At 43.9% G+C, this 15,220-nt stretch overlaps 1 protein-coding gene across 1 annotated transcript; it reads right to left on the minus strand.

The window, feature by feature from the left end:
* Nucleotides 1-1,204: 1,204 nt before the first annotated feature.
* Nucleotides 1,205-14,806, minus strand: LOC128135127 (uncharacterized). The gene is made up of 3 exons (XM_052773712.1): nucleotides 14,770-14,806; nucleotides 13,792-14,730; nucleotides 1,205-1,266 (listed from the first exon to the last, which is right to left on the minus strand). Exons 2-3 carry the CDS (start codon nucleotides 14,618-14,620, stop codon nucleotides 1,205-1,207), a joined length of 891 nt encoding a protein of 296 aa, XP_052629672.1. The 5' UTR covers nucleotides 14,621-14,730; nucleotides 14,770-14,806.
* Nucleotides 14,807-15,220: the final 414 nt, after the last annotated feature.

Here is a 15,220-nt window from a genome sequence, read left to right on the forward strand (position 1 = left end):
GTAGTTTGGGATGAAAAATTCAAGAGGAATATATTTGATGATGAGCTAACTAATTCTAATGCAGAAGCAGTAGGAGTTTACAGCAAAGTTACAGCAGGATCAGTTTTCAAATGCCATTTAGGTATGGCCAATAATTCTTACTATTTATACTTCTGTATCAGCTAGAGGCGACCAGCCGAGCCACAGTCTGGTATATGTGTGATGCTGTATTGTTTGTGCACACAGTGCAAGACATTCCCATCCCAGAAGATGTGCTAAGATAAGTAGATAAGACAAAAATACTGACAGAATGAAAATATTTTTTATTTTTGTTTGTCCAACCCATGGAGAGAGGGGAGAAGTTAAGAGATACTTTCTGATTACCCATGGAGTTGCAAGCACAGCCCTGAGGCAGACACTAGTACCTTGGTTCCTGGTAGGATACTTTAATCTTGTGATTATCCTTCATGTGCACAGGAATTGGAATGCAGCAATTGGGGAACATTGTGTTTCTCACATTTTTAAATGGTCCAGAGCAAGCAGCCGTTTTTGCATAACAAAACTGCTTAAGGCTTGTCAACAATTAACAGTGTGTGTAGAAGGGAAAACATATATTTTTAAAATCTGCTCCACTCTGATCAGATTAGGAAATACTGTCAAGGCAATTAGAGGAAAATAAAGAAGGATGAAATTGCTCTCAGAGTAATGGAAAAATAATTATCAGTGTGCTAGCCAATTGCATGTTGTCTCTGCTGGATGCCAGAGGAGAAACATCCATTTTCAAAATGCTTTTTGGTCCTTATCCTACATAATGCTCAGCTTGCTCAGTTCCCATGCAATGTTGATGGAAACTAGAGGCACCCAGCACCTCAGCAGCTGCCCTGAGCATCTTCCAGGATCAGCCCACCCATCATTGACAAGAGCAGCTCATGCACTGGCAATGAGAACAACATAAAAGAGTTGAAAACACAACAAATTAAAATGTGTTGAAAAACATGGTCACTAAAGATGATGGCATTTAATCATGATTTGTTAACATGGTTGCTGCCATGTTTCTAATTATTATTTGCTGTTTTGGAAAAGTGTCTCCTTGGATGTGCTTACACATTTGTGTCTCTTTATTATGAGAGATCTTCACAAAACAGCTCAGCAGCTGGGAGACTGCTGGTACACTGGAAAGTATGTGCATCTCCTGGGGGAAAGTCCTTTTGACTTTGGTGAGGAGTCAACGGAGGTTATCGCGGAGAGACTTTGAAACCTTGTCTACCTGCTCACAATAAGCTACTCCTAGAAAGGGACATAGAAAATAAAGCAGAGTATGGGGGTGGCTGTCTTCACAGGCCCCTACAAAAAGACTAAATGTATTTAGTCACTGCTGATAGGAAAAGAGTAGAGCTCAGGGGTTCGTTGTGCTAGCTGTTGTACAAGCAAAATTAAGAGATGGTCCCTTCCCATGCTGGCACAGTTATCAACTTAGGCACTGGTGCTGCACAGGCAAGGTAAAAACTGAGCAGTGAAATGACTTGCCCAGGTCTCCGGTGTCAGAGGCAGGAATGTATGCGGAGGTGAAATCTGGGCTTTACTGAAGTTAGTGGACCTTAGAGCTTGACCTGCATCTCATCCTGGTATCCAATAGTCTCACACTGCCTTACACCAACACGGATACTCAGTTAATGGCCCTGACTTTAATTTTAATGACAATTTTAGAAATGTTGACGTTTGCTTTCGTGGCCTTTGGTTTACAAACTCTTGCAGCAGCACAGGGAGAGGCTGGAAGAAGTACTGGGAAAGGGAGCTAGCACAGCTACTGCTTCTCATGGCAGGAAAAAAGTGTAGTGAAATTCATGAAGCTGTTGTTTTTCTTCTGTTTTGCTGCTATTTAGCAAAGGTAAATGCATTTTGAAGATCAGGGGCACAGCAGTCATATGCTCTGGCCTGTGACATGAACACGTGTCGAACCATTCCAAAGCCTTCCCCTTCTTGGCCCAGAAAGATGATGGCAGCAGGAGTGCTTCCTCCTGCTGTAACTGTTCTTAGGCCCTTATAAGTAACAGCCAAGGGGAGGACTTTCTTAATCAACCTCATTGGTGATCTGACTGGGAAGGTCTTTAGTAAGGTTTATTATTTTCTTTGGTTTTGGCTGGAGCTGGTGAGATGGGTAATTAATTATAGTTTATCCATTTGTCAAGATGATTAAAGCAGCTCAGCTGTGTAGCTTGACCTTCAGGTAACCGGAATACTCCTTTCACTTAATACTACCTACCATTCCATGAGATTTGTGCAGCCTTTTGCACTTCATATTTTCCTCCTCATTTTTCTGAAAGCTTGTATTCTTTTAGTAGGATTTTTGTTTTGACTGGAAAATATACAGAATCATTCCTGTCAGGGTTGGAAGAATTTCTGGGGCCCACAAGAAAATTCACATTGAATACTGTGGGCAGTTCTTGTAGGTTTATCTGTTTCTCTACCGATCTACAACCCTTTTATTGAAACTCATATGTAAAACTGTCCTGCCTCTTAGTAATTCATGCTCTCTCTCTTTACCAAAGCTAAAGATATTTCTTTTGCAATCCTCCTCCCAGAGGTTTCATTGAAAACTGCACTTTTGCTTATAGACGATCCTGAGAGAACCAATTTAAAAGCCTACCAGCCTGGTGGAGAGGGTAGTGAGGTTTTTCTGATTGCGAGTCCAGACTGATGCTGGAAAGGGCATTCCTGCAGTCCTGCATGTTATCCCCTTGCTTGTGCTGAAACAGTAAAACAAACTAGGTATGATTTACAGATTTTCTTTGTCTTTACCATTCCTTGACTTGAAAAGTCTCTCAGTTTCTTTCTCTTTCCAAATTATCTCTTTTGACTTATCTAACTAGACAACTCCAGCAGATGCTTCTGTTTCCGTCTTGGGAAGGACTTTTGATCTAGGATCCTAAACTGCAGCAAAACAAAACTGGCAGCATGATGGAAGACCGTAAGCCTGAATCTTGGCCACCTTCCCTCTGGTGTGCTCTTGAGAAGCTCCTGCTTTTTATTCCCTAGCAACTTTTCTTACAGTACCATTGTGTGTTAGTTCACTGCATTTCAAAGGAAAATGCTCTAATTTAAAATACAATAGAACCTGGTGTTGATACTGTAATTGCATATTCATATTCATAGATTACTTCAGAACAGTTCACTATTTGCCGAAGTAGAGCTGTGAGCAAAGATTCCGTAAGTCATGCGATTGCCTTAAAATCCTGAGACTCCAGGATGTGTGTGTGTATTTCTCTTGGATATTTCTTTAGGGTTTCCATTTTCCAGCTTTCCTCTGTGAGCGGAAAGGCAAGTCACTTATGAATAAAAGAAAGGCTGAGAATTTCCTTCATGTTAGAGGGCTTAAGGAACCACAACTTGAGCATGAAATGTCACTGCATTTGTGATGAAATCATAGGAGCTGGCAGGACTGCCAACTTACTGTCCTTTGCCTACTCCTTAAAAACCAAACCCTTTAAAATTGAACTAGTGTTCCTGGAAAATTAAATATTACTGTCCTTTAATACATTCCTCCTGTGGACTCGTTTAATTATTTTGGATTAAATGTATGATTAGCAGCAGAGCATAGATGTTTAATAATGATAAATAGCTGAGTATTTAATGTATATCATAGTCCCGTTGATGTGAATCCACCTCTTTTTTCTTTGTTGTTGTGGCTGGGTTTTTTTAACTGTTGTTACACACCTGCAATAAAACTGTAGTAAATACTTTGAGGAAACTTACATTATTCCTTCCAAAAAGATTTTTCTCCACATTCCAAACTTTTATAATATAAAACCAAACATATGCATTGTCCACACATTTCAAGAGGCAGCTGGATTAAAACCTTTTGGATGAGATCATAATGAATGACTGTGTTTTCTCACTGAATCAGTGCAGGGAGTAAATTTTTAATGACTCATTAACAAAGTTAATAGTTTTGAAAATCATTACAGTGCGATTCCATTATTTTGTTTCTTTTTGTAGTGTGACTAATGCTCTATGCATCATAGTAATGTTTTTCTTTTGGCGCTTCCAGCAGAAGTTGTTTTGACTCAGAGCTTCCTCTAGGAAATGTGTTATGAAAATGGCAATTTAGAAATACTCTGAGATGTTCAGGAGTCCTTAATGGATTTAGGAGCACTATAGACCTAGTCGAGGGCCAGACACCACAGCCCATATGGGTCCCTTGAGAAGCAGATATATACCTAATCCAATTTTCAGAAGTATTTTAGTAGCCTAACATCTTGATTTCTGTATGAATTAGAGGCCAAATCTCCATAGGCACTCTATATAACCCTATAAGCTGCCTAACTTAGTTTTTCTTCCTTCACTGTTTGAAATGTTTTAGATGGTCCTAGGTCTGCATTCATATGGCTGCTGACCAGCAGCTATTTGCCTGGCATAACAAGAGCTTTATACAATACTATGTATTCCCTTCTGTCTACAGGCAGCACTTTCTATTAACTACTTTTATGTACAGACATATCTTTTATAGGAGCCTTTTTGCTACAGCTGTCGCCATGAAAATCATTCTGTTGCATTCAATTCAGATTGACTACTTCTAGTGGATAAAAAAATACCTAAAATTATTTGCTGCAATTTATCTCTTAGTCAAATGTCTGTATAGTCCATTGCCTGCTGAGTGAAAAGTATTTATAATAAATGTTAGCTAACAAGCTTCTTCCTTGCTAACTAGAGCATTAAATTCATTGACAAATGTTGTCATGAGTTGATTTGTGGGCAAATAAATGGAGTTCAGAGGTAAGGAGAAGAAATATGAGGCCACAGAAAGGGTCCTGGAGAAATTTGAAAGCTAGGCACTTGTAAGCCCTGGAGAAGACTTTTATCTTGACAAAAACACACAGGACAAAGTTTCATAAAGTGATTAATAGAGGAGGTATTATGGTCCCCCAATCCATACTGAAAGGTATACAGGTGTTCAGAGACACCAAAAGAGGTGAGTTTAAAACCAAAACAATGATTCCCATTGATTTGAGAGCAATTTATGGTACTAAATAAATACAGCTGGTCTTATTTTTTCATGAAGATTGTCTCCCATATGGGCTCATGGCCAGACTACTCAAGAAGTCTGTGGATATCAGGAGCAGGTATTTACTATTTTGCAGACCATGCCAGTATTTAAGCCTGCACTCAGGACACCTTGTAGCTTGGGCCTAAATGTAAAATAAACATAAGCAACTGGCTTCCCCTCTTGCCTATCTACCCCCTGCCAAGCATTGTATAATTTTGTCTCTTTAGATTACAAGATTTTGGGGGTCAAGGAGCCTCCTAGCCTGCAGCACATACCTCTGCTGAGGCCTTAGGGTGCTGCTATGGTGGCATTATATTTCTGAAAGATGCTAAATTGTAATTTCTTGGCAAAACACCTTGTCTCTGTTTTACACATTTCCTGCTGTTCCTAACAATCTCATCTTCATATGCATCTGTGTCATGATGGGGACTGTCATCCAGGAGATCTTTGTGGATGAGATTTCCTTTGTCTGCAGGAGAAAGACCCTGCAACCAGTCTCAGTCTTGCTGTTTTGCAGGGACTAAAGCCTGCTGTCATAACAGTGAATTGGCTTACTAGCAGAAATGAATTCGAAGTGCTTTCATGGACAGGACTACAGGGAATCAAGGTTTTATGAAATGTGTAAATAGGAATTTGTAAGAAACACTACATCCACTTGCTTTTACCTACCGATAATAAAATTGTGTTTCTTTAGCTGCAGGCATATTATCTTGCTTGTCAGTTATATGTGATACTCTATTAAACACTATATTTAGGGTTGCCATTCATTCAGTACTTTTGTTCTCCTTTCGATAGAGGTATGGGGGCAGAGTACCTTCTCAGTGTGTGAATATGTGTAAAGCTCTTTTGCGCTAATGGAAGATACACGTAGCTGCATTCATGCAAAAGGGAGCCAGCACCTGATGCTCTTTTATCTCTCTCCTCCTTGCAAGAACAAGAGACCCCATTTATTTAACAAGATGACTCCACTTAGAATATTTGCTTATGAGCTCAGGGGAGGGAGTCTTGCAGTTTATTGCTGAGCAGGGCTCAGGGAGCCTGGTCCCAAGCCTGAGCTTGCAGCCCAAGCTGCAGTCTTGGCTGGTCTCTGGGTATAGCTTGTGCTTGCCCTGTCCTGTTGCTGTGCTGCCTCTCAGCCCCATGAGCCTCAGTGCAGTGGGTAGCTGCATAGGCAGCGTTGCATCACAGCCTTGCCTTTGGCGGCACCTTCTGCTGTCCTTCTGCTGTTCTTCGTGCTCTTGGTTAGGCTTCAGGGGGGTGGAGGATGTACAAAAACATGGAGTAATTGTTTAGAAGGCAGCTTTCAATGCATCAGGCTTGCAGCAGAGACATTAGGTCTCTGGACCTAATGGTCCAGAGTGGACTGCGTAAAGGGTATGCAGTTTTCTCCAGACCTTCCTGAACAGGGTCTGAGCAGAGCCCACCATGGTTCCCACCTACCCAAGAAGAACTTGCAGATCCCACAATTTGTCATAACTGGGAAGGTACCTATGTGTCGCTTATCTAGTCTCACTCCTGCTCCTGATGCTCCCCAGGTTTGGTTCCTTTTGACAGGGCACCAATTTCTTCATCAGTCTGTTGGTGGCAATACCTAAAAGTCAGAGCTGGCCCTGCCTGTGCCAGGAGCTGGGTGGTGCTTAGCATGACTAAATGGGTCTTCAGGTATTTTGGTTTCAAAGGAACAAATTTATTTTTTACACTGGAAGTGTCCCCTGATGTTAAGGACTATAAAGAGATCCATGGAAAAGGGGTAACCATCTTGAGGGGTTAGACATTGCTGGAGAATGTGGACAGAGAAGAAAGGGAACCCATATTTTTGGGCACCAGCCTGCAACCATCAGGCCTGGCTGCTTCTGCAGGTGTGCTGTAGTTTCTTAACAGGTTATTGCGGTATTATTGTAGGTGCTGATACAGGTTATGCTCAAGCTATGCAAACTATCATAAAATTTGGACTCATGTGCGTGCATGTTTAGGTCAATACAGAGTGAGAGCCAGGAGCATTTGGAAGGGAGGCTACTTAGTATGTGCTGCCTGTTACTGGACATTTAATTCAAGGGGAAATTCAGTGTGCTTTCTCCTAGTAAGAAATCAGTGAACTGCTGTATACTAAAAATTCTGTGTAGACCTCTTAGAAATGGCAGTGTTTGAAAATAAAATGGACTGATAGTATTGGCACATTCAGCATTGCAGTATTTTTAAGAGTACTTATTGCTAATATATAGATTCTAATTGGTAATTCCCACTTTTAATTATCTTACATTTAGTTACAGCAAATGGTCCCCTTGTTCCTTAAATGTAAATAAATTTCTGTAAGCATGTGTTTAATGGCCTCTCTCATATTTTCCTTTTCACCAACACTGGAGTTTATTCTACTCAAGCTAAGCGCCTCCATATTTTGTGGCTGTTTACTTATCTTTCTTCTGAAAGTATCACGGTCAAGATAAATGGATTGGCACCAACTTGGTACTTGGGTGATTAATGTGCAAGCTATTTCTAAACCATTAGTTTGTTGTATGTGGCATTTTATCTTTGTTTAGGAAAAAAAATGCATGAAGTGCAGATGCTAACTATAGATTAAGCAAACTTGATTTATTCTGAAATGTAATAAACCTTGGAGAGGGGATTGCCTCCAAAGGTAATGCCCTCCCTCATAAGTACTCAATGAGTGAAATATCTTTCTTTTAAGCCCACTTATTAGTTTGAGGTGTTTGTCTGTCCAAATAACAATGCACTCCAGAAACACTGATTTGTGTTTTGTTAAAAAACAAAACAAACTGAACACCACCACCACTACTTAAAACGCGTCTTTCTGAAATGTGCATTGTTACTCCTACATATCCCCAGCAGCTGAGGGCACTGAATAATTTGATATTCAAATTCCAGTATAAGATTTTGTATATGTCACTTCTGAGTGAAGATGCTTCGTCCCCAGCAGTTTTTGTTAACACTTTTCATCTAACAAAAGCTGAAGGATGTCCTTTAATACTTTTTTCACTGATTTAAGTTACGTATGTGATTTAGTGTCTGTATACAGCCTGGGTAAAGGCTTGGGTTTGGGTCCCATGGGGCCTTCAGTTATATCAGCTGCAATTTCTACTGAAAGCAGCAAAATTTTCAGCCAGTTCATGAGGAACAAACTTCAGTCCTGAGTGTGTAACTGTTGTGGTTTAACCCCAGCTGGCAACTAAGCACCACGCAGCTGCTTGCTCACTTCCCCCCACCCAGTGGGATGGGGTAAAGAATTGAAAAAAAGTAAAACTTGTGGGTTGAGATAAAGGCAGTTTAATAGGACAGAAAGGAAGAAAATAATAATTATAATAGTAACAATAATAAAATGATGACAATAATAATAATAAAAGGATTGGAATATACAAAACAAATGATGCACAATGCAATTGCTCACCACTAACCAACTGATGCCCAGTTAGTTCCTGAGAAGCAATTCCCCCCACTCCATCCAGTTTATATACTGGACATGACGTCACATGGTATGGAATACTCCTTTGGCCAGTTTGGGTCAGCTGCCCTGGCCATGTCCCCTCCCAACTTCTTGTGCCCCTCCAGCCTTCTTGCTGGCTGGGCATGAGAAGCTGAAAAATCCTTGACTTTAGACTAAACATTACTTAGCAACAACTGAAAACATCAGTGTGTTATCAACATTCTTCTTATACTGAATCCAAAACGTAACACTATACCAGCTACTGGAAAGAAAATTAACTCTGTCCCAGCTGAAACCAGGACAGTTACTGATCAGTGGATGTCACGATGGCCAGCTAAGAGCATCACACATTGGAAAAATTTGGGAGGGAGTGTTTCTGGGTGATACAAACTATAATACACATACACAGTCACTATTTGGAGTGTCATCTAAATTTGCAGAGTAATAAAGCAGGGAGATGGTACAGTGAATTACCATGGGCAGAGAAAGATGGTCAATAGTGTGATATTAATGAGGTTCATGGTATAGATTTCCATTTGAGGCCACAGTGTTACTGATAGAGAAGAAGTAACAACTGTGATGTCTCTAATGAAGGTTAGATCTCATGTCTGTTTAAACCCTAGTTTTGTACCCCAAATCAGTTCTTGGTAGTTACGAAGTTATCCAACAGCCCAAAGAGAAAGAGGTGTCTCTAGTCCTTGATTAGATGGGAAATTGAACTTACAGAGCTAGTTACTTTGAGTGATGTTTATGGCAAACCAATGCCATGGTTTGGAATAGCACAATATAGTCTGGCTTCTACCCTTAAATATTATTTTTCCTTCCATATTGTGTCTACAAAATATTTTAAAACTTCACTCTCTGAGGATTAATATGGCCTGATTTTTGAAAGTGTTCATCTCCTAGCAGCAGGCAGGGAGATGGGAGAAGTATGCCACATAACTGAAGATGTTTCATTAGCACTGTCGAGCACAGCTCCCCAAGGACAGGCCTGTTTAAATGCCCTGATTTTCAGGAATCCTGATGGAGATCAGCTTGTGTCGTGGTTTCAGCCCAGCCGGTAACAAAGGACCACGCAGCCGCTCGCTCACTCCTCCCGCCCCCCCTCCGGTGGGATAGGGAGGAGACGGAGGAGGGAAAAGAAAAAAAACCTGGAACCTCGAGGGTTGAGATAAGGGCAGTTTACTAGGACAACACACAAAAAAAGAGAAGTTACAACAACAACAACGGTACTAACGAAAGAATATACAAAAAGAGTGATGCACAGTGCAACTGCTCACCACCCGGAACCCGACGCTCCGCCACTTCCCCCACCGAAAGTCGGGAGAGCTCCCCCCCCCGGCCCGCTCCCCATTTATATACTGAGCATGATGTCACATGGTATGGAATAGCTCCTTGGCTAGTTCAGGTCAGCTGCACCGGCTATGCCCCCCCCCACCTCCCAGGTTCCTGTAAAAATTAACTCTATCCCAGCTGAACCCAGGACATTATCCACCCCTTATTCTATACCATCTACATCATGCCCAGATCTTACATTTTCCAATCAACCACTACCACTTTCCTTGTCTTATATATATATATATATATATATATATGTATATGGAGACACCCCCCCCACACACACACACACACAAATAGTATTCCCTTAGTCGATGGGCTATCCCTCCAATGTGTCCATCAGTTTTATTTAGTCCATGACTTTGGGGCTCCATCTGTTTTAACAGTTCTTCAGGATAAGAGAGATGGTGTGAGGTGTTAGGTTGTTGTATGCTGCCTCTGGAACTTGTGGCTGGTGCATTTGGTGCAACCCACACCCTTGGTCTGCGGGTCGAAGAGGTTGATCTTGAGGAAATTGCTGGGCGCCAGTTCAAGTTCTATCACTGTTGTACTTGGCTCAGTTTCAAAGTCCATCCTTCAGTCATTTGGGTAATTCTTACAGTAATACCCTTGAAATAGCATATAGACACTATAGATACAATGACATACATTGGCAGGTTATTTAGCAGTTAAATATCATACAGCCTAATTCACTGGCTATTCTCTCCCAGAATCAAATCTCCCTGAGGTACACATCGAACTTCCCCATCCTTCTGCATCACCCACCAGGTGTACCCAGGTCCCTGAGCAAAAACAACCCCTTGGATGGGTTTGTCTCTGCTTGAGGGGGGACTAACCCAGACTGTCTTTCCTAACATACTCCTCATGCGCACTACAGGGACTTTATCCCCTTCTACAGTATGTGGAGTCTTGGTTGGGTGGGGCCAGCCCGATTGGTGGATCCTCTAGTATTAACTAACCAGGTGGCTTTTGTTAAATGTGTATCCCAATGTTTGAAAGTTCCACCCCCCATTGCTCTCAATGTAGTTTTCAGCAGTCCATTGTATCACTCAATTTTTCCGGAGGCTGGTGCGTGATAAGGGATGTGATATACCCACTCAATGCCCTGTTCTTTGGCCCAGGTGTCTATGACGTTGTTTCGGAAGTGAGTCCCACTGTCCGACTCGGGTCGGTTCTTTCTGGGGTGCCGTGTCGCCATAAAACTTTCTCTTCAAGGCCCAGGATAGTGTTCTGGGCAGTGGCGTGGGACACAGGATATGTTTCCAGCCATCCAGTGGTTGCTTCCACCATTGTGAGCACATGGCACTTGCCTTGGCAGGTTCATGGGAGTGTGATATAGTCAATCTGCCAGGCCTCCCACTGTTTATATTTCAGCCATCGCCCTCCATACGACAGGGGTTTTAGCCACTTGGCTTGCTTAATTGCAGCACATGTTTCACATTCATGGATAACCTGTGCGATAGTGTCCATAGTCAAGTCCACCCCTCGATCACGAGCCCATCTATATGTTGCATCTCTTCCCTGATGGCCCGAGGTATCAAGGGCCCACTGAGCCATAAATAGCTCACCCCTACGTTGCCAGTTCAGGTCCACCTGAGACACTTCAATCTTGGCGGCCTGATCTGCCTGCTGGTTGTTTTGATGTTCTTCAGTGGCCTGACTTTTGGGTACGTGAGCATCTACGTGACGTACTTTTACCACTAGCTTCTCTATCCGAACAGCAATATCTTGCCACAGTGCGGCCGCCCAGATGGGTTTACCTCTGTGCTGCCAGTTGCTCTGCTTCCATTGCTGTAGCCACCCCCACAGGGCATTTGCCACCATCCATGAGTCAGTATAGAGATAGAGCACTGGCCACTTCTCTCTTTCAGCAATGTCTAACGCTAGCTGGATGGCTTTCACCTCTGCAAACTGACTCGATTCACCTTCTCCTTCAGCAGTTTCTGCGACTAGTCGTGTAGGACTCCATACAGCAGCCTTCCACCTCTGATGTTTTCCCACAATGCGACAGGACCCATCAGTGAACAGGGCATATTGCCTCTCATTTTCTGGCAGTTTATTATACAGCGGGGCCTCTTCAGCCTGTGTCACCTCCTCCTCTGGCGACATTCCAAAATCTTTGCCTTCTGGCCAGTCCATGATCACTTCCACAATTCCTGGGCGACTGGGGTTTCCTATGCGAGCCCGTTGTGTGATCAGTGCGGCCCACTTACTCCACGTGGCATCAGTTGCATGATGCATAGAGGGGACTTTCCCTTTGAACATCCAGCCCAGCACTGGCAGTCGGGGTGCTAAGAGGAGCTGTGTTTCAGTACCAACCACTTCTGAGGCAGCTCGAACTCCTTCATATGCTGCCAATATCTCTTTTTCAGTTGGAGTATAGCGAGCCTCGGATCCTCGATATCCCCGACTCCAAAACCCCAGGGGATGGCCTCGGGTCTCCCCAGGTGCTTTCTGCCAGAGGCTCCAGGTAGGGCCATTCTCCCCAGCTGCAGTGTAGAGCACATTTTTAACATCTTGTCCTGCCCGGACTGGCCCAAGAGCTACTGCATGAACAATCTGCCGTTTAATTTGTTCAAAGGCTTGTCGTTGCTCAGGCCCCCATTTAAAATCGTTCTTCTTCCGGGTAGCTTGGTAGAGAGGACTTACAATTTGACTGTAATTTGGAATATGCATTCTCCAAAAGCCCACAACACCTAAGAAAGCCTGTGTTTCCTTTTTATTGGTCGGTGGGGACATAGCTGCTATTTTGTTGATCACATCCATAGGGACCTAACGACGCCCGTCTTGCCATTTTACTCCTAAGAACTGGATCTCCTGTGCAGGTCCCTTGACCTTACTTTCTTTTATGGCAAAACCAGCCTTCAGAAGGATTTGGATTATTTTCTTCCCTTTCTCAAAAACTTCTGCTGCCATGTTGCCCCATACGATGATGTCATCAATGTATTGCAGGTGCTCTGGAGCTTCACCTTTTTCCAGTGCAGCCTGGATCAGTCCATGGCAAATAGTGGGGCTGTGTTTCCACCCCTGGGGCAGTCGATTCCAGGTGTACTGGACGCTCCTCCAAGTGAAAGCAAACTGTGGCCTGCACTCCGCTGCCAAAGGAATGGAGAAAAATGTATTAGCAATGTCAGTTGTGGCATACCACTTAGCTGCCTTTGATTCCAGTTCATATTGAAGCTCTAACATATCTGGCACAGCAGCGCTCAGCGGTGGCGTGACTTCATTCAGCCCACGATAATCTACTGTTAGTCTCCATTCCCCATTAGATTTCCACAAGGGCCATATGGGACTATTAAAGGGTGAGTGAGTCTTGCTGATCACTCCTTGGCTCTCCAATTGGCAAATCAGCTTACGGATGGGGATCAGGGAGTCTTGGTTGGTGCGATATTGCCGCCGGTGCACCGTCGTGGTAGCAATTGGCACCTGTTGTTCTTCAACCTTCAGCAACCCCACAACCAAAGGGTCTTGAGAGAGACCAGGCAGGGTAGACAGCTGTTCAGTCTCCTCCGTCTCCAATGCAGCTATACCAAAGGCCCAACGGTACCCTTTTGGGCCCTTGAAATACCCCATCCTGAGATAATCTATACCAAGGATGCACGGGGCCTCTGGGCCAGTTGCAATGGGGTGTTTATGCCACTCATTCCCAGTTAGACTCATTTCAGCTTCCAATATGGTTAGCTCTTGGGATCCCCCTGTCACACCAGAAATACAGATGGGTTCTGCCCCTTTATAACTTGATGGCATTAGGGTGCATTTGCACCAGTGTCTACTAGAGCCTTATATTCCTGTGGGTCTGATGTGCCAGGCTATCGAATCCACACTGTCCAGTAGACTTGGTTGTCTCTCTCCTCCACCTGGCTGGAGGCAGGGCCCCTCTAATCCTGGTTAGAATATCCGTTACTCACTTTTCGCACACGTGAATCAGAAGTCCCTTCAAGAGGATCAGAAATGGGATGAGCCCATCTACTGAGTCTGGGCGACTGCTCACGGGAAACTGGAGCAGCAGTTTTCCAAGAAGAATCCTCTTTTCTGGTTGCTTTTTCTCGCAACTCCTGTACCCGTGCATCCAGGACTGAGGTAGGTTCTCCATCCCACTTCCTCATGTCCTCTCCATGGTCACACAGGTAAAACCACAGGTTAGCCTGTCGTGTGTACTTTCTCTCTCCTCTCTCTTGGGCAGAGGAGTGCTTACTCCCAATAGCTGCGATGCGGGCCTGTACAGGTGGGGAGGAGGACATATCCACTTTGAATTGCTGGAACTCTCGGGACGATTCCTCTACAGCTGAGACACAGGCCCATAGGGAGGAAGAGAGACTTCCTTCATATTGCCGGAGTTGGACAGCCAATTCATCCACCGTTTGTCCATAGCCTTCTTTCCAGGACATTACTGCCAATGAGTTGGCATAGGTTGGTGGTGCACTTCGTAGAAACTTCCGCCACATCGGTTGTGTGCATTGGACTTCATCTGGTTCTGTGGGTGACTGTGCATTTTCTGGATCATTATAAATCACCTCCAGCACGGCTAATTCCCTCAGGTACTGGATACCTCTCTCCATGGTGGTCCACTTGCCTTTGTGACATGTAACTTCATCCTTGAAGGGGTATCTTTCCTTTACACCTAACAAAAGTCGCCTCCAGAGGCTGGGGACTTGTGTTTTTCTCCCAATCGCCTTGTCGATGCCCCCTTCCCTAGACAGAGATCCCAACTGCTTGGCTTCCTTACCCTCTAATTCCACACTACTAGCCCCATTATCCCAGCATTGGAGCAGCCAGGTAACAATGTGCTCATCTGGGTGGCGGCTAAAATCTTTTCGCATGTCACGCAACTCAGGGATAGAGATCGGGTAATTATTTCAGGTTCTGCCTCTTCCTCCTGTTCTCGCAATGACCCTGGTTCATCTTCATCTCTCACTAAGCGAACTGATTTCTTTGTGTGTTTCTTTTTCTGTACAGGGGCGACTGATACTGGCACAGGTTGGTTCTCTGGTTTAGCTGCAGTATCTGTCACTGGGGCTGGGGTAGCCATGCTGCCTGTTGCCGGGGTAGGGGTAGCCATGGAGCCTGTTGTCGCGGTTGGGGTAGCCATGGTGCCTCTTGTCCTTTTTCCCCCTTTTCCCCCTGAGGGTGCTGCCTAATATCAAGCAGTGTTTGGTAGATACTGGCCAGGGCCCAGCACAGTGCAGTGAGTTGTACATCTTTGGAATAGCCACAGCATTTTTCTTTCAAATATTCTACTACTTCATGAGGGTTCTGTAGTTGTTCGGGAGTGAACTTCTAAGCCACTGGAGGTGAGAAGTTCTCTAGATACCTGCCCATATCCTCCCACATGCCGTGCCACCCATGAATATCCAGCTTTGGGGCAGATCTCTGGGTGGTACTCTTAAAGAGCCTTTTTGTAGCCCTAAACAAGACCTGAA

The sequence above is a fragment of the Harpia harpyja genome, chromosome 2 (genome assembly GCF_026419915.1).
Source record: "Harpia harpyja isolate bHarHar1 chromosome 2, bHarHar1 primary haplotype, whole genome shotgun sequence".
In the NCBI taxonomy this organism is placed as follows: Eukaryota; Metazoa; Chordata; class Aves; order Accipitriformes; family Accipitridae; genus Harpia; species Harpia harpyja.

Bases quoted from the DNA above. Each gene is read 5' to 3' on its own strand.
- LOC128135127 (XM_052773712.1), bottom strand. From the start codon at position 14,620: ATGCGAAAAGATTTTAGCCGCCACCCAGATGAGCACATTGTTACCTGG. The intron at 1,267-13,791 runs GTGAGCAGTCGC...GTCCCTTTCTAG, and splicing joins AACTGCTGCTCCAGTTTCCC to GAGTAGCTTATTGTGAGCAG.